General features: G+C 40.1%; 1 protein-coding gene across 6 annotated transcripts in view; it reads right to left on the bottom strand.

Moving 5' to 3' along the window:
* Positions 1-19,869, bottom strand: part of chico (insulin receptor substrate 1 chico) — a 151,525-nt gene that overhangs the window by 41,203 nt on the left and 90,453 nt on the right. For 5 of the 6 annotated variants that reach the window (XM_076202262.1, XM_076202261.1, XM_076202258.1 and 2 more), the window contains exons 3-6: positions 8,747-8,874; positions 7,861-8,057; positions 4,192-4,325; positions 1,147-1,289 (exon numbers count right to left, since the gene is read on the bottom strand). In XM_076202262.1, coding sequence (XP_076058377.1) covers positions 1,147-1,289; positions 4,192-4,325; positions 7,861-8,057; positions 8,747-8,874 — 602 coding nt within the window. The remainder of the gene's footprint in view (positions 1-1,146; positions 1,290-4,191; positions 4,326-7,860; positions 8,058-8,746; positions 8,875-19,869) is intronic. The other variant, XM_076202260.1, reaches the window with a different exon arrangement.

Here is a 19,869-nt window from a genome sequence, read left to right as displayed (position 1 = left end):
TACCCATTGCATCATTTTTTTTTCTAACACTCAGTGCTTGACACTATGTTGCATGTAGCCATGTCTCACTGGTATACAACCTTGAGCTCAACTGCTCAGTGCCTGTCTTCTGTTGCTCCTGGTGGGGTTCAGTATTTTGCAATGTTTGTCTCTGCCTGGTGCGGAAATGTTAACACTCTCCTGCACATAACCAACAACCCTCTTCCCATCCCCATCTGCCATATCTCCACGTTTCTCACTACCCATTCATATAACACTTATATCATATTTCTCACACTTCTCAACTTTCAGACTTCCTCTATGTATCCCTATATTACAAATCTGCACTATTAATTTTTGGATACAATTACTTCATAAGACCTCTTTGTTTTCATCCCAAAATATCCAACCATCACCAATGAACAGCAAATACTTTACACACTCCATTCCAGGATTCTGACCTTCTACACTTGTATTCAAATTGCCTCCACCATCATTCCTTGTACACCATAACTACCTTCGTCCACATTCACTTTAGATTAGAAGGATGTAGGCAAGAACTAGTTTACCAATAGATTGGTTAATGAATGTAATAGACTTGGTAACCATTCAGTGAGTGCTGAAACTATTGGTCATTTTAAAATAAGGTTTGATAACTTTATGGATGGGGATGATAGGTGGTAATGGACATGGAACTGCATAATGTAGGGCTTATGGTTTCTTGCAGTCTCCTTCATTCTTATGTTCTTAAACTTTCTTCTCTCACATACCCTTCCAAACTTGGTCACTGTTTCTGGGGCAATAATGCTCTTCCTTAATAATTCTGTTCCCCTACTAATACCCTATATCAACATATGCCCATACACTTTACAGGCCACACAGTGATCCCTCTAAAATTCCTACATCTATATGTCTCCATTTCCCTTGTATAGTGGAACTATACTTTCACTCCTGCAATCTACCAGGATACTTCCTTCCTTTAGACATAAATATTAGCAACATCATCCCTGGCTTACAAACAAAAATAATAATAACACAAATAATATAATAAATAATGAACATGGAGAAAATCTGTATATACCAAGGGCTTTTTTCCCCCTTATAAGGGAGGTAGCCAAGTCTCATCTCGTTATGTAAACGATAACAAAATTTGTATTTGGAACTTACGTGCGGATGACACTGTACATGTTTTGAGCAATGATGGTATCCTCCGTCTCCATCCACAGATGTCCTGGCCCAGTCATGGCCAAGCGCCCAACTTCGATGTAAAAGAAAGTTCCCGAGTATCCACATCGCCGTATCATGTTGAGCTGTAGATCAGAAAACCAAAGTTATTTTGTCTGCATGAAGGGCCTTACCAATGTACACCAAATTAAACTATGCATTAACATTCTAACGAGCACAGTAGCTAAAATATGTGAAAAAGTGATCAACAGTAGATGGGTTAAACACCTGGAAGAAAAATCTATACTAAACCCAAGCCAATTTGGATTTAGACAAGGAAGATCATGTACAACAAACCTAATCTGCTTCTACTCGAGACTAATAGATATAATAGATGAGAGGGATGGATGGGCAGACTGTGCCTATCTAGACCTACAAAAAGCATTTGACAAAGTACCACACAAGAAATTAATAGGAAAATCAGAATCAATAGGTGGCATTGCAGGTAATTTATTAGAATGGATGAAAGATTTCCTGACTGGGAGAAAAATGAGGGTAGTAATTAGAGACAAATACTCAAAATGGGAAGAAATGATAAGTGATGTTCCACAAGGGTCAGTGCTGGCTCCAATCATGTTTGCCATATACATAAACAACATGGACAAAGGAGTTGAATGTTATATGAATTTCTTTGCAGATGACACAAAAATATTAAAGAAAGTATCAACAGAAGAGGACTGTGACTCATTACAATCAGACCTGGACAAAATCTGGAAATGGACTCAAAAGTGGGAAGTGAACTTCAATATCAAGAAGTGTAGCATAATGGAGTTTGGAAAAAGCAGAAACAGAATTTCAAAAACTTACAAAATTGGTGAAAAATAAATAAAAAAAAGTGCACTCGGAAAGGGACCTTGGAGTGATAATCAGCAAAGACATGACACCGGATAGACATATAAACAAATTAGTTGGTGAAACCTACAACCTACTAAGGTCAATGAAAGTGGCATTTGAATACTTGAATGAAGAAATTATTAAAAAAATATTAGTCACATTGATTACACCAAAACTGGAATATGCAGCAACACTATGGACACCCAGTGCTAAAAAGAATGCGAGGAAACTAGAGAGAATACAGAGAGCAACAACAAAGTTGGCACCAGCTCTTTCCAAATTAATTATACGAACAAAGATTATCGAAATTAGAACTAACAACACTAGAGCAAAGAAGAGAAAGAGGTGATCTGCTGACTATGTTTAGAATCATGAAAGGAATGGAAATCCTTGACAGAAAAGATTTACTAAAAAATGACAATGGAAAAACAAGATGTCATGAAAAGAAACTCAAAAAGGACAACTACAGAAGAGATCGGAAAAAGAATAGCTTCCCTGCTGGATATATAAATGTGCAAATGCTATTCAAGAGTTTAAGAAAAAACTTGATGAAAGATACAAAGACAGGTCACCACGAGCATAGCTCCCTTCCCGTATAATACAACTAAGTAAATGTACATCCGAAACTCTTCTTACTATTTTCCTGGTTACCACTATATAGTCCATTAAAGCCCTATCTACCATCTTCCATCCACCACCCTCTCCCATATGTACTTAGGCTCAACTTTCTTCCTAAACACTGTATTTGCTATCATCAGCTCTTTTCCTAGACACATCTCCACCATCAACTCTCCACTAAGATTTTTTCCTGGAACTCTACACTTCCCAACCACTCCGTCTATTGTTTCATTTCCTACCCTAACATTAAGGTCTCCCAATACCACTACATTGACATTTCTCCTTGATCCCTCAACGGACCCATTTAAATCTATCCAAAAAGCCTCCCTTTCCTCTACACTCTTGTCACTACCAGGTCCTTATGCATTTACAAAACCCTAACATTTCCTTTCCCAGTTTCACCTTCATCCACATTAACCTTGAAGAAACCTCTTTCCACTCCACTACACGCTTACCTATTTCTTCACTTACTAGTGTGGCCACCCCTGCTCTTCCTCATCCTCTCTTCACTCCTGACATCCTCCCAAAACTCCCAAAGTAAAACTTGTCCCTCGCTTTCAAATTTGTTTCACTCAATGCCAACACATCCATCTTTCTTCTCATACTGCCTGTCTCTTCCCTTTAACTCTAACCTTTACCACATCCACACACATTAAAAGACCCAAATCTTTGGGTTTTGGTTGAAAAACTCCTCCCAGACCCTCTTATGCCTTTGCTTTTTTTAGGAATGTCCCCTTTGGAGCTACAGAGAATAGTATTTCTAGTCTTATCCCCATCCCATTTTTGTTGCCTTTTACAACTCGAGTGGGAATCTCAGTGGCAGTATTCTTCTCTCCCACCACAGGGTTTGGCAAAAAAGGAAATGAACACAGTGGTACAGGACAGTATTAAGAGTAGGGGGATAGCATAACAGAGGGACAGTCAAAGTATAATAAAGTATCTTCATTTCTCTATGAATAGAGACTTCCTCTATCACAGACAAAATATGTCTGGTCCATAGGGGCACCCCATATAGACCCTAAATCAGCTGCATGCTATTGAGCAGCTTTTAATACCACAATAACATGCAGCCAATATCCCAGATGAGGTTCATTATTAAATCCTAAAATAATACCAATAAAACTGGCCTGAAAACAAACACATGGTCTAGATGCAATCACTTCACAGAAGACAGAAAAAAAAAATGCTAACTTAGGCTGTCTAACATTCACCCACCTTGAACAACAAAGTTCTTCCCTGAGTGACCTATGATGGCTATAGGTTGGGTTGTTGGTGTTTCAGGTGTCCTGCACAAAGGACCCTCAGCAACCAATTACCACATTGTTGTAAAAATTGCAGATTGGGTAGGGAGGGAGGAAAAAAAAAAAAAAAAAAAAAAAAAAAAAAAAAAAAAGGGGTCATCCTTGTCCCCTGCCCAGTTATTACTCAGTGCTCCATTCTGTAGTGTTTGACCCTTGACAAAATTTCTATTAATAACAAAATAAAATAAAAATCAAAGAAACCTTTCATTGAAACATCTTGATAGCCTTTACTTACTGGAATCTCAATTTTCGACTGACTGGACTCCACCAAAGTAAGTGAACGACACGTAAGGCAGATACGGCGCTGGCCACTGATGGGTCTAGTGCTGCGGAGGCCCTTCGGATGCACCACCACCTGCCACACATGCTCTGCAGATATTCACATTGTCATTAGTAAACATAAAATTAAAATCTACACTTAATGTATATGCTATAAATGACATCAATCTGCTGACTGATCTCATATTTAGGGACCATTCAGCTAGAAGGAATCTCTACTCTTGAAAGGGTCCAAAGCTATTTTGATTAACCTATAGTGAGTTGTCATCCCATTTAGGGTTTTCATTCAATTATAGGTAGAGACCACATGGCCATTTTGTGGTGCAGTTACCATCCAGCTCTTCTAAGATACCAGAATAGACTGGATCACCACATCACAGATAACTGTCCTGGATGCAAAACTTCACCCCATACTATACAACACATTATGGACGACTGCATTGTACACAATCATGCACGCCAACAACACAATGTACACTATAGGGGATTTGAGGGATAGCCTCATTCCAACTGTGCCGTTCCTCAGGGAGACAGGACCACTCAACCAGATAATCTAGAGAATGACAACAATAACTATTGGCAGATGATTCCATTCAACTAAAAAGGACATCCAGTTCTGTGTGCGGAAAATATGATACACAACATACCATATTCACAAGCAATGAAAAAAGTAACACTAGCAGGTTCAGAAATATTCATCCCACCAACTTTTCATCTTCATTCCCAATACAAGAATGATACAAAGATGAACTTCAGAAACCAGAATATGTATGATAGAGTATGTAGTACCATTGAGGGACCAATGAAGGGTACCTGTAAATGGCGGTACTGCATGGTGAATATCTGAGAACCAACTCTCCTAACCATCTTTAAAACCTGCCAACACCTTCACTTATATCTGGAGGTGGCTGACACCGTCTCCGACTGGGCCCCAAGGTCTCTAACAACTTCTACTTTATTCCTTCCATCTTTTTTTACATAAGAGATAATAACTGGCAACTGCTCCCTTCCTGCAACTACTCTAGGGCAGTGATGTAGAAATAGTCCCACAGTGATACAACACAGCCAAAAGCCCAAAGTTTCTTCCCAGAAATATATGAGAGGGCCATTTTTTTTTGTTTGGTTTTTTATTACCAGCTGCTGTAGGGCTGTGGATTTCCATTCAATGAAACCTGATTCAACTATTATTATACCAGTACTGTATACATATAACAAAATGTACTTTCCACTTTACAAGGGTAAGGGGGGGGGAATCCAAGGCATGCACCCACCCTTCACCCACTTGTTATCACTTTTATTTTGGCTCCTCATAAAAGAAGGGCCATCCCTGTCCCCCAGCTAATCCTAGGGTCGGAAGCAATACTGCAAGGCAAAGCACCTCCACAGGAAGACAACAGTAGAAGCTGATTTAACCCCACTGCTTCTTAACCACTTCAGTACAAGTCAAATTCCCACACTTAGCATTGGCTGCCATATGAATGATGCATTACACTACTCACATTATAAGATATAAAGTCACTGCTGTATCATTCGTTCTCTTTCACTCTGAGTAATAATAAACACAAAACTTGATCAAATCTGTTCACAGAATCCTGAGGTAACTCATGTACAACTACAAATATAAATAATCAAGATGCCAACACTGGCATCCTCATGTACCTACTCGCGCCTCGTGACAGCTACGTAGGCGTTATACTAAAGTGGTTAATTATATGAAAACACCCCCTCCTCATCCACTCAAGAGTACATAAACAAGACGAAATCATTTTGGGCTGTGTCTATTTATCATCCATTCACAATCACTTTCAACTCTCACCTATTTCTTGCCCTCCCCTTTCCCTGCTTGACAAACCTGTGAGCCCAAATACTTAAAGCTCCCCATTTCCTCCAGCTGCTCATTCTTTAAGTTCTCCTCCAATAGATTAACGTCGTCACAATTTTAGATTTAAGGAAATTGGCAAGAACTGGTTTACCGGTAGAGTGGTTAGTGAAAAGAATAGACTTAGTAACCATGTAGTGAGTGCTGAAACTATTGGTTGTTTCATGAGAAGATAACTTAATGGATGGGGATGACAGGTGGTAATGGACATGAAACTACCTAGTGTAGACCTTATGGTCTCTTGCAGTCTCCTTCATTCTTATCACTTCCTATATATCTTCTTTCTCCTCTTACACACCATCTTAAATTCTGCTACCAACTAAATTGGTCTACCCTCAGACTTTGCCACAAGTGCAGTATTATCTACAAACAATAACTAGCTCATCTATGACTTCCCTCCACTTTCAACTCCCCAACTCCAAACCCCTGCCTAGTATTCTTGCATTTACCTCCCTTACCACTTCATCCACATACATGCTGACCAACTATGTTGATATTACACGACCCTGGTGCTGACACACTTCAGCACAAACCATATATTCGCCCTATTCCCAAACCTCAAGCTCTATTGCTTGTGTTAAAACTTCTGATGGCCCTCAACAGACTTCCCTCTATTTCCCCCAATCCCATACATGAACACTCTACAATGCCTCTCTGTCCACCACGTTATACACCCTCAATTCCATACAAGTCCAAGACATCCTTGCCCTTGGTCAAAAACTTCACATATATGTTTTGCTGGAAAGACTATCTATGCATTCTCTGCCTCTCCTGAACCTACACTGCTCTTCCTCTTTGTTGCCTCTCCTAATCCTCATAATTAATATTCAACAATAATATTTGTTGGCTTAAAATTCATTGTTTGAAATCCACAGCCTCACAGTCCTCAAGAATTTTCCCAGATCGGTCAAGGAAAAAACACAGGACAGGTTTCTATGTTGTATTGGTGTGTGTGTGTTCCTCTGTCACCGACTTAAAATAATAAGAGAGAAGTAGATGCTTGCTGTCAATCTCCTCATGTCAAAAGATGGTACAGATCTTAGAGCTGGTTCTGAGATAGAGAGTCAGCCCTTGGGGTTTCACCTCCAGATGAAGGGGAAGGTGTTGATGCATTTTGTAGGTGGGGAATAAGGACAGGGCTCTCTGTCATCCATCTTGCATACACTTCTTGCTGGTCTCTCTATTTTTACTGCACAATTTATGCTTGCTGTGAATTTACACCATGGAGCTGTAGCTATTATGGTTCTATTAAGTAGCTATACATGAGGCAGTACAAAGTTCCAATATTGTGGTACATGCATTTCAATATCTTCCATTTCAACTTCCCATGAGCCACCACTTATTTACAATAGTAATACTGTATATTCAAATACACATTTGATTAAAAAATTAAATATAATCATGCCAATACATATGAGGACTATTTTCAATCTGCTGCACAGGTAACAAACAATACTGATAAGTAGGGTATTGTAGTATCTGACATGATCCCTTCATTACCTTAGATTGCCATACAGCTGAATTAAATCATCTGGTATTAATCATAAATAAATCCATTGGTAGCCTACAGAAGTTTATCAAGACAAGTGCAACTCCTTTGCCACTGAAGAAGCACTGTCCATTTTAACAAAACTATATGGCATTTGGCTGAATAAAGCAAGTATTCCTCACTCCATGTGGACTGCACTATTATTGCACCGCTCTCTACTTCCTTTTTAACTGTACCCTGAACATCTGAAATCTCACCATAGCTTGGCTTGACATGGTTGGTATCCTCCGCGGCTTTTTGATGGCGGACAAGATTGTGGAGCCAATCACTCAGCTCTTCCTCAGACTCTGCAACAATGCAGAGGCAGTCACGGTCGGTGAAGAGTGCAATGACACAAGACTGCTTTGGGTCAGCTTTCCGGTTGATGTTGAAGCAATCTTTCAAGATGATTTGTCTGCAAAAAAATAAAATCTAAATGAAGACTTCACATCTTTCAATTTGATTAATGTAACAAAACAGTTGAGGACTTTTTTCTTTATTCAATCCATTCTAATTATTCAAGTCTTTAAAAAATCAAGTGAAATAATAAATTTTGAACATTTGGAATTCTAAAAACTTCACATTAAATGTGAACTATTGTTAGTTTGCAGATTCATATCTCCAGGCGCCTCCAACTGAGTTTGAAACTTGCTTTAGCGAACTGTTTGCTAAACAAGATCATAAGATGTTACACTTCTTTAGTTTATATGAAGAAGTTTTCCCCTCGAGTTGCCCAAGCTGTCTCACTTTAGGTAACTTTTTAGTATTTATGATGAACAACAAATGAAATAAAACAGTTCAAGGAATTAATGAATATGTTTATCAAATTAGAGGCAGCAACAACTACTTGGTTATTATGAAAAATATGTCAAGCCTAAACCAGAATTCTCGCCTCCATCACAGATTCAAGATTCTCGTCTAATGTTTTGAATTTATATATATAAAAAATAAATAAAATAAAAGAAGGCTTTGCTTATTCTAAAGGTTTGGTGGTCCGAAAAATAAATTATTATATCCTAGTTCTTTCTACTCAAACAAACTCGCATGAGATGCGCATCTATACCAAACTTTACAACACCAAAACTATACAGTAGTGCTACTTACTTTCTTGGCTGTGCGCCAGTCATGAATTTGTTTTCAGATTCATAGTACTCTATCCGTGCTGGCGATTCGGGACCTGTGTCACTTCGTAGTACAAAGAATTTTCGCCTGTTAGTCTGAAATATAAAGACCTTTGATCATTAAACACGCACGTTACTCCTTCAATACGTATTCTATCACTTGAAATCATATTTATTGAAGGTTGGCGGGAAGGATGGCTGATATCAGTTCAAAATTATTAGCACTCTTTGAAAGGCTAGTCTCAAAATCATAAGAACATTGTACGATTCTGGTCCAATCTGGGGGAACTCACTTAAATTGCACAAAGTACTAACTACATAATATCTATTACACAGTTAATTCACCATACAATAGTCACTACTAAATGCAACACCCTATTATTATTATTATCAAATCCTAATATTACATCCACCCATCCACCAACCCCCTTTTTAACTACCGTCTTCCTCTTCTAGTAACTACTACTTTAATAGAAACTTCGCGTGTTCATTATTTACAATTTTGCCATCACACTGATGTAAGATAGATGATATTGGAATGTAATACAATTTCCTCTAGGTTTTAGCTGAAAAATATGCTTACTTTACATACAAGTAAATGATACCCCACAACTTGCACCATCTTCCATACATGTCTTTTCTATTCAACCGTTATACTGATCTCTGTCCATCGACGTTTATTACTTGGCGGTTGATTTTTGTCAATAAGCTTGCCATTATCAGATTTTTTTTTAGAAAGTCCCTCATATATTTTTCGTGTAAAAGTGCGTCTCTCGCACAAAAACAAACAGTCGGAGAAAATAAACTAAAAATATTTTAATGTTTCGGCTACCAACTGTAGCCCTTTTCGGGAAAGGGCAGTTGGTAGCCGAAATAAAGAACCTTCTTTTATTCGAAGTTTATTTTCTCCGACTGTGGGTTTTTTGAGCGTTATTTACAAATGTGCTATTACATTTCTGTTTAGACGTTATCCTGTTGTGCCCACCTTTTTAAACGACTAAAGAAAACGTCAGTATTCCTATGCTAAACTGCGAAGAATGTCTTGTATTTGTTATTTTTTCGGATATTAAACTGATAGGAACAGTTACTACACCTTGACCTTAGATAACAGGCCGGCACGCTAGAGTACCCAACTCTTCATCCCCTTGCTCAATGTGTATACTATGTATTGCATTTCAGTACGAGATTACACCTTACCTACCACACATTTAATACGCCCTGTATATACACGCAATTCTACCTTCCCTCTTCCCTGTTCCCCTTAGCACTAACCACTGCGAGTTTTTATCAACTACTCTACATTTAATATCTCCATCTTTACCACCTGGAAAGCACCTTACATTTATACCCCTCTGACCTACAGACAGATTATTTTTCGCCGTCAATGAAACAGGCGGCCTGATGGGCTACTGCGCCACAAAACCGCGAATTACGCAGTAGAGATATATAGGCCGACGACGACGACGACGGCGCGCGCGCACGCACGAACACACGCACCCATACAAACCCAACCCACCTCCCTCCCTCACTCAGCCGCCGCCGCCGTCGCCGACTACGTGATGAGGCTGTTGGCCCGTTCGACGTACGTTGTAACCCCACTCCTTCACCCCCTTCACCCCCCCCCCCGCACACACAAAGTAAAAACAACTTTTTCTTACAGTAAAACAGGTGACTAGTGAAATAAATTCCCTGGTCTAAGCGAGTGCGTTCGAAGTCTGTGTCAGCTCAGAGATAAATAAGGAAGTAGGGGTGGGGTAGGGTGGGATGGGGTGGGGGTGACGGTGCTGCGAGAATAACCTATATCCTGCAACGAAGCTGTAGGCCAGCCAAGAGGCCACGTGTGTACATTCCCAAAGACGTACTGGGAAAAATAACAATGCCAAAGGAAAATGTTTACCAAAACACATATTCGCCAACAAGCGTAATATGCTGCGAGATGAAGAGCACAGAATTATCTTAAATTGTACACAAATAGGTCATAAGCACTGCGCGCGCGCACAAATCTACACGTACACACACACACACGCGCGCGCACAAACACACGGTGCACACCCAAACACACGACAACCACAAACACACGATACCCACAAACACACGATACCCACAAACACACGATACCCACAAACTGTACACGCGACACCCACAAACACACGACACCCACAAACACGCGATACACCTACAAACACACGACACCCACAAACACGCGATACACCCACAAACACACGACACACGCTACACACGCCCGCGCACACGAAGGCAAACTTGCCTATCAACGCACACAAACCTGGTCCATTCAATCGCAGGCACGCACCTGTCTATTCACCATCAACTCGCTGGCACCCACGCACGAACATCCATCAACCCACGCTTCCACCCATCCATTCATCCACCCTCTCCATCTACACCTGTGCTGTCCACGCTCAGTAACACCTGTTCCACCCTAGATGACGTTCAACACCGACAAACACCTGCTACTTATATTTCCCAACACCTGCACACCCCTATTAACTTGCTGCCTTACCACCCCCAAACACACACAATCTTCCTACTCCCCCACCCACCCACACAAAAGGTTAACGAACCTAGTTATTTCATTACAGTAGCGAGAATATGATGAAAAAGTGAAATGCCTTACCCCTTATCCCATAATGTAATAAATAGCAATCGAAAAAACGAAAAGAAGAAACCACTTAAAAATAGATGACGAATCAATCACAACAACAGAGGGAAAAATACATTCTAATTTGAGATAATCTATTGCCAGAAAACAAAACATCAAACAGTTCTTTAATAAACATTATATTGCATTCGCTATATGTAAAATATGATGGAGGAAAATCTTATTCGCTCTAGACTTAAATACGAGGCAACCATAATGACGTCGAAGGGGCGATATTTATATTTAAGGAGGAAACGGGCAAGAACGGGTTTACCAGTAAAGTAGTTAACGAATTATTAACCATGTAATGAACACGGCAGTCACCTCCCCAGTAAACCGCTTCAGCTCACGAAACGGGTCGAGGCTCCTCCGCCGACCCCGTGACAACGAGGCCAACGTGCTACCACTGTACTAGCCAGGTGGTAATAGACATGGAACTGCTTATTGTAGGCCTTGTGGTCTCTTCCACTTTTATGTTCTTGTATGTTAGTGAGTTTTAAATCAGGAAAAGGAATAGACAAGTGGACGGAGACTGTCAATATGGAACGAAAAATCAGATACAAAATAAAAATAAATACAAGGAAGCACAGTTTCCCAGATAAATGTACTTTTTTTGTGTGGAACACACTAAAAAATCCTGGCCAGCAACTTAAATTAACAAAGTCTGACGAAAGTAGATATAGTAAGGGAACCCCTAATCGGAGTTCAACCCCGTATACCATGCTTACATTCAACCCACCCATCCCTAAACACACACACACACACACACACCTAATTCTGGTGGGCAAAGAGGTGTGGGTGTGTGTGTATTCACCTTGGTCTTTTGGATCACGTGTTGGACTCGTGATCGACAGCTATTTCCCTCCCGGAAGAGAGCTCAGAGCTCGTATGACCGATCTATGGGTAATGGTATGACCTTTCACACACACACACACACACACACCCAACTCCCCGCCCACGAGAGTCAGAGTAACGACCCGAGGCACAGCGATACCGAAATAATTTCGGCCCTGGGCAGGATTCGACCTGGGTACTGCGAGCACTATCGTACTTCCCAGTCCAGTGACCAACTGTGCCACCGTGTGTGTGTGTGTGTGTGTGTGTGTGTGTGTGTGTGTGTGTGTGTGTGTGTGTGTGTGTGTGTGTGTGTGTGTGTGTGTGTATTTACCTAGTTGTATCTTACGGGAAGGGGAGCTACTCTCGTGGTGTCCCGTCTTTGTATCTCGCAGTATATAGTTTGCTCTTAACTTCGTGTATGGTGTTTGTACACACTCATGTTTCGTCCAATTTGTTCTAGACATCCACCAATCTGTGTGGAAAGCTGTTCTTTTTCAGGTCCCTTCTATAACTGTCCTTTTTTTTCATGTTCCCTTGTATTTCTATTATCCCAATTTTGTAAGTCTTCTCTATCAAGGACTTCCATGCCTCTCATGATTCTATAAATGGTCAATAGGTCACCTCTTTCTCTTGTTTGTTCCAGAGTCGGTAATTCCAGCTTTGACAGTCTCTCCTCGCATGACAATTTGAAAGTGTTGGGGCCACCTTCGTAACTGCTCTTTGGTTCCTTTCCATTTTCTTTATATTCTTTTTAGTACTGGGTGTCTAGTGTCGCCGAGTACTCCGGTCTTGGATCAATGTAACTAGTATTTTCTTCACCATTTCTTCATCCAACTAGGTACATGCCGCCTTTATTGATATTAGCAAGTTGTAGGTTTCTCTGACAATTTTATCTATCAGGAGTCATGTCTTTTGTAATAATTACTCCCAGGTCTTTTTTCAGAACCCACTTTCTTTACTTTGTGCCGATTTTATAGTGTCCTGAGAGTCTTTTTTTTCTATACTTTTTTTCCCAATCCTATTGTGCTACATTTATGTTGAAGCCCACTTCCCACTTCTGACTCCATTCCCAAACCCTGTTCAGATCTCTCTGTAGCGACTCTCAGTCCGTTTCAGTACTTACTTTCCTCAGCAGTTTTGCGTCATCTGCAAAGAAGTTCATGTAACATTCTACACCCTCATCCATGTCATTTACATAAATAGCAAACATTATTGGAGCCAATACTGATCCCTGTGGGACACCACTAATCACTTCTTCCAAAGTAGAACTCTTATCTCTGAGCACTACTCTCATTTTTCTTCCATGCAAGAAATCCTCCATCCATTCCAATATTTTTCCCTGTATCCCTCCTATGGTTTCCAGTTTTCTTAATTCTTGCGTGGTACTTTATCAAAAGCTTTTTGTAAATCTCGGAGAGCACAATCAGCCCATCCATCCCTTTCCTGTATTATATCTATTAGTCTTGAATAGAAACAGATCAAATTTAAGGCACATGACCTTCCCTGTCTAAATCCGAATTGTCTCGGATTTAGTACATTGTTCTCCAGATGTTTTATCCATCTATTTTTTATCAATTTTTCACATATTTTGGCTACTGTACTTGTAAGGGAGACCGGTCTGCAATTTGCTGGGTCTTCCTTGTTTCCCCTTTATACTTTATACATTGTCATTTTCTCCAGTCTTCCGGTATTTTTCCTTCTTTGAGCGAACAGTTTATTACCTTGTATACTTTGTCTATTAGTTCATCTTCATTTAGTATCCAGTTTCCAATTCCATCCGGACCGTGCGAGTTCCTAACATTAAGGTTTATTATTTCTTTTCTTGTTACAATTATTTCTCTCATGGGGGCAGTGGATCTCACTTCACCCCTTTCATCACAATGCTGTACATTTTCTCTAGTGAACAAAGACTTGAAATGTTTGTTCATGACTTCAGCCATTTCTATATCTTATGTGTATTCTATATTCCCTTGGCGTAATTTTACTATTTCCTGTTCGTTTTTTATTTTATTGTTCACATATCTATAGAATAATTTTGGTTGGTTATTACATTTTTCTATTATATCTTTTTCATATCCCCCCCTGCATACTTTTACATATTCATTCCTTAGATTGATATACAATTGCCACTTTCCAGGTTTGATATTATTCTATTTTTCCAAGCTTTATCTCTTCTATATTTCGCCTCACTGCACTCTCTTAAACCACCACTTAATATACATCTTTTCCTGCTTTTGTCTTGGTACATATTTATCCACTCCTCCATTATAGATTTCCTTCAAAATCGTCAATTTCTCTTCCACTTGTGTCTCTCTATTGTAGATTTTTTCCAGACTCGCTTTTTGAAAGAATTTTCTAAGTTTCCCAAAGTCCGTTTTCTTATACATCAGTCTTCCTTTTCTATATTTCTCACTTCTTTCCATATACTGTATATTTCCTCTTTTAGTCAAACTCAGTATTATGTGATCACTCTTCCCAATTGCTGTCTTGTATTCAATTTTACCCACAATTTCAGGCTCTGATGTAAATACTAAATCTAGTCTCGACGGTTCTTCATTATTTCTATATCTGGTGTGTGTGTGTGTGTGTGTGTGTGTGTGTGTGTGTGTGTGTGTGTGTGTGTGTGTGTGTGCGCGCGCGCGCGCAAGGTCACATTACCCATAGATCGGGCTATACGGTATGAGAGCTAAGCTCTCATCCGGAAGGGAAAATGATGTTGATCACGAGTCCAACACGTGCTCCATGACTGTGTTGACTCACACAGAGAGCGTGCGGGTGGACTGCTGTTAATTAAATTGCGCTGGTGGTCGTATGGGAAAATTGGACAAAAATGGGGCAAATTTAGGTTTAAGAAGGAAATAGGCAAGAACGGGTTTATAAACAGAGTGGTTAACGAATGGAATTGACTTAGTAACCAGGTAGTAGATGAGATAACTTTATGGATAGAGATGAAAGGTGGTAAGGGGCATGGGACTGTTTGGTGCGGTCTCCTCAATTCTCATATTATCCCCAGAAACGTAGGAACCTTCCTTGGACACGCAAGACGAGTAAGGGGCTTCGCTGGAAACTCCCGCATGGAGACGCTTATTTGTGACCTTTGCCCCACGCACTCGGACTTCCAGGACACGTGGAGTTCACAGGGACCTGTTGGCTTCAGACAAGCGCCCTGGCGAAGTGTGAATGGGCTATGGACTACCCAAGGTCCATGGAGTATATGGACCTTGGGACTACCTAGGAGGGACCAACCGCTCTTGTGGGATCGGTTTTTTGTGGGTGGGGGAAAAGAAGTCTGTAGGAAATTGAAAAGGCTGTCGTGTATAAAAGAGGGCTATTGCCACTGAGAACTTCAAGGTCTAATTATCAGAACTTGCATCGTGGCTCAGAAGGGATGGGCGGGAGATTCGGAAGTGTGAATGACATGAACCCGTCGCTGGGCACTTTCACCTGGGGACCTAAAACACGCACCCGAGAAATAAGTCGAGGGCAGTAGTACACCTCGCACTTTAATCTATTTATGCTTCCCGCCCCCTTGCCCAATTTATCCTCTCGTGGGGGGTAGGGGGAGGGAGAGGGGGGGTAGAATTCTCATACGAAAGCCATGACCTTACTGTCCTTAGACGAGTTATCCAGTGACACTGGCAGGTTAGTGCCAAGCCACCCGGCTTAAACGATCTCCATGCTTTCATCTTAAGAACATGGGAATGGAGGAGACTGTAAAAGACCATAAGGCCTGCACTAGGCAGTTCCATGTCCCATATCACCTTTCATCTCTATCCATAAAATTATCTAATCTAAAACAGCAGCCAACTTTTTCAACCATTCGACCTAATCGACCTGTATGTTCACATCTTACATTTCTACCTGCGTCATGAAACTGACTGTCTTCCCACACTCAGACAGGACATTCCAATGTCGAGAGCCCTCACTCACTCACTGCCCAAACATCACCTGATCTTTACCAAGCATAACTAATAAGTATTGTACATCGGACATTGACGAGTCTCTTTAACCCTCCTAACAAGTAGTTCAACAATGATACAGACATGCGCAGAAATTATCAACTCTGCAACGTGCACGCGCACATCCATACAACATATGCATGCACATAAAATATTTCTTATACAACAACAACAATAATAATAATAATAATAATAATAACAAAATAATATTGCTCCGCTACGCGATTTAACTCAAATTAGAACCCTCCACAAGATAAAGATCAACATCTCAAAATGACTACGTGCCACTTTAAGCACTCCCCCCCCCCTCACGTGTCAAACTTGGCACGCGTGCCACAGGGTTACCGACCCCTGTACTACAGTAGGAATTTTTTGGCGGGGGGGGGGAGGGGGTAGGCTCCCAAGGGAGAGAAAAAATAAAAACAATACCAGTACAGCCGTTGGGGTACCAACCTTGGCGATACTCAGACATGGAGAGGGAGTGGGAGAGAGGGAGGGGAAGGGAAGGAGGGATGGAGATAGAGAGATAAATATATAGAGAGAGAGAGAGAAAGTGAAACATTAAATTTAATGTAGTTACTAAAGATTAAAAATTAATAAATTTAAGAAAAGAACCCGCAGTACCTGCTGTATAACCCATCTCGAAAGTCAAAAACAACGGCGCAGAGGGAATGAGGGAGAGTGAGGGGGAGAGAGTGTGGGAGAGGGGGAGAGAGTGTGGGAGAGAGAGAGAGAGAGAGAGGAGAGAGAGAGAGAGAGAGAGAGAGAGAGAGAGAGAGAGAGAGAGAGAGAGAGAGAGAGAGAGAGAGAGAGAGAGAGAGAGAGAGAGAGAGAGAGAGAGAGAGAGAGAGAGAGAGAGAGAGAGAGAGAGAGAGAGAGGGAAAGAGAGAGAGAGAGAGAAAGGGGGGGGGGAGATTCTTGCCACCTCTCACCTCTCTCCCAGCCTAACCATGATGACCGTGGTTCCCCTTTCTTGCGAAGACGGTTAAGCCTCTTTGATAAAATTATTAGCGACCAGGATTATCGTAAAAGATGCACAACTTGTCAAAGAATACATGACAAACACTGACTCTACAAACGTGTAATAAAACAAATAAAAATAAATTAATAAACAAGTCAATATTCCTCTTGTTGTAACATGATCTCCCAGTCGGGGAAGGGCATTTGATTTTATACTTCATTAACACAAACTGCATCAATTTATCGGCTGATAACCGGAGTTTTTCAAAATACTCCATACCCATGTATGCAGACGCCCGCAATAATAAATAAACTCCTAAGACACTCCAAACTCATCGATGTGATCAAATGATCACATTGTTCATGACATCCAATCAATTATTATATATTATATATATATATATATATATATATATATATATATATTACACCCCCCTTTCTTTTGAAAAGAACATACAATAAACAGAAAGACTGAGATTGCATGTTTAATAAACGTTTCATAATATTGTCCGTGACGACTTTTGTTGGATTTATTAACTCGAATCCAATATTCAATATTTAGAATGGAACGGTTTAAATTTTCATAACTAATGTTTAATGTCTTAGCTATGTTAACATATTTCTGTTATCAAGTACTCAAATAGGAATTGATCATAAAATACGACCTATAAATATTACAGCATACTTTTTTATAACAATTACATTAACAATACAAGGCAGCCTATTAATGCAACCTGTGAATGCATTTAAAAATATGCATAGAAACAAACACACGCACACGTTTGAATTTATTACAATTACACCCAAATAATTTTAAGCTAAATCCTATTTTTCATTTCCCAACGACAAAACGAAAGAGATGGGAACAGACAAATACTTTTTTTTTTCTCTCTCTCTCTCTCTCGCATTCGGTAGTGAAATGACGGGTATTTTCACCAAATCCATCTACAGTACATGTAAGAAATAGCACGATTACAATCTTCCTTGACAGGACACTTTGGAAGATTTTTCTGATTCCTTTGCATCTAGATTCCTTATTTACGCTGCTCCCAGTTGATCTTGTTCTGCCGAATGCAAACGCCACATAAATCACGGACGTCGTAAAGATCAACCCTGGAGTACGCATGTAAAGATAAGCTACCCATATTAACTTGTAAAGAGTAACAACCCGAGAAACGAGCTTGTAAATATAAACTGCACAACAGATCGTTTAATTAAGGTTAGGTTAGGTTGCTCAAGATAAGCCACCCTAAATGTTAGCTTGTATCCCTTTGGTACTCTGGAGTTGCGGATTTTTATTCCATAATCACTTCCCGATTGAGAATATATATCTAATTTTCATTACCGCCTGGCTATTTCATTCAGTTTCATGTAGTTCAGAAAGCGAAGGGGGTCAAAATCCATCGCTTCCCTTCAGAACAGTCCTATTCAGTTGGATGTAACCCCATCCGTGGCAACGGCATCGACTGACCCGTTACATCAAGCGACAGGCTTTAAATATTTTATTTTTCTATTGACGGACCGTCATACAAGCCACTCGCCCACGATGCCACAGTACATTACACAGTGAGATCTCATATTTTGTGGCTGCAATCAATTTCACTCAAAGCATTTTCCTCCACCATCGTCAAATTAATTTATAAAATAAAACAGAATTTGAAATGGAAGTTCTTAAATTATTAATTAATTCCTCGACTGTATGCCATCGTTCAAACCGATATAAAATGGGACTTGCTGAGAACTAAATGCTACTCGCTGCTTACAACCGGTGAAGATGTTGGCGACGTTGCCATTTCTCCGGCACTGCACTGGGATAGATTTATTAAATTTGTATCTAAACCTTATTTTTAATTTAACTACAATTCATATCTAAAACCGATAAATTAAGTTCATCGAAATGAAAAATACTATTTTTATAACTGGTGACGACGTTAGTGGTAATGCCACACTTTGCACTATCGAACTTAAGCAGAGGAAATTCAAATTATCTGATGAAAAGGCGACTCTGCACGCAATTAGCTACTTGAAAATTTACTTCCTCGTTAATTATATTCATACACACACACACACACATACATACATACATACACGTCCATTAAAATTTCAGACCCTGCCCAGGTTAGTCTGGCCGATATTCTCTATGTCTGATAAAGTTGTCTAGATATAAAATGTACCCTTTCCTTCAGAGTAATTTCATATTTTTCCTGGTAATACCTGCATTTCAACGATTGCAATTTCACTATCATTTTAGGAGTTTTAATGCATGCCAAATGAACTGCCCAGTAATATATTTACAATTTAATTGAAAAAGATTTGCTCACGATGTTTTGACAATACTCAAACGACTTCAACTGTTTCTTCATGTTGATGACACGCTACCGTTGGCAAGCTACCTCTTCCATACCTTCCAATCTATTCTGTCAACCACCAGACTATTTCATCTCCGTGGAACCCTACCATTGGGTCAACCGGCGATACTGAGCAACGCACATTACACGTATATATACCACCACAAGCACCATTTTTTCTTCACTCCCTACAAAAAATTCTATTCACGTTTAGGACCAACCCCAGCTTCTCATATCAACGAGTCTAGACCGTCCATAGGGCATTATATAGGGTTCCGTCAGGCGATTTCATTCAACCACATGGGGGGGTCTTCTACCCCCCCACCCACAAATCTAGTACAGC

Source organism: Oratosquilla oratoria, chromosome 18 (genome assembly GCF_046742065.1).
Source record: "Oratosquilla oratoria isolate Oo_2021 chromosome 18, ASM4674206v1, whole genome shotgun sequence".
NCBI lineage: Eukaryota > Metazoa > Arthropoda > Malacostraca > Stomatopoda > Squillidae > Oratosquilla > Oratosquilla oratoria.
The sequence above is the reverse complement of the archived record's forward strand: the minus strand, read 5'-3'. Positions and strand labels throughout refer to the sequence as shown.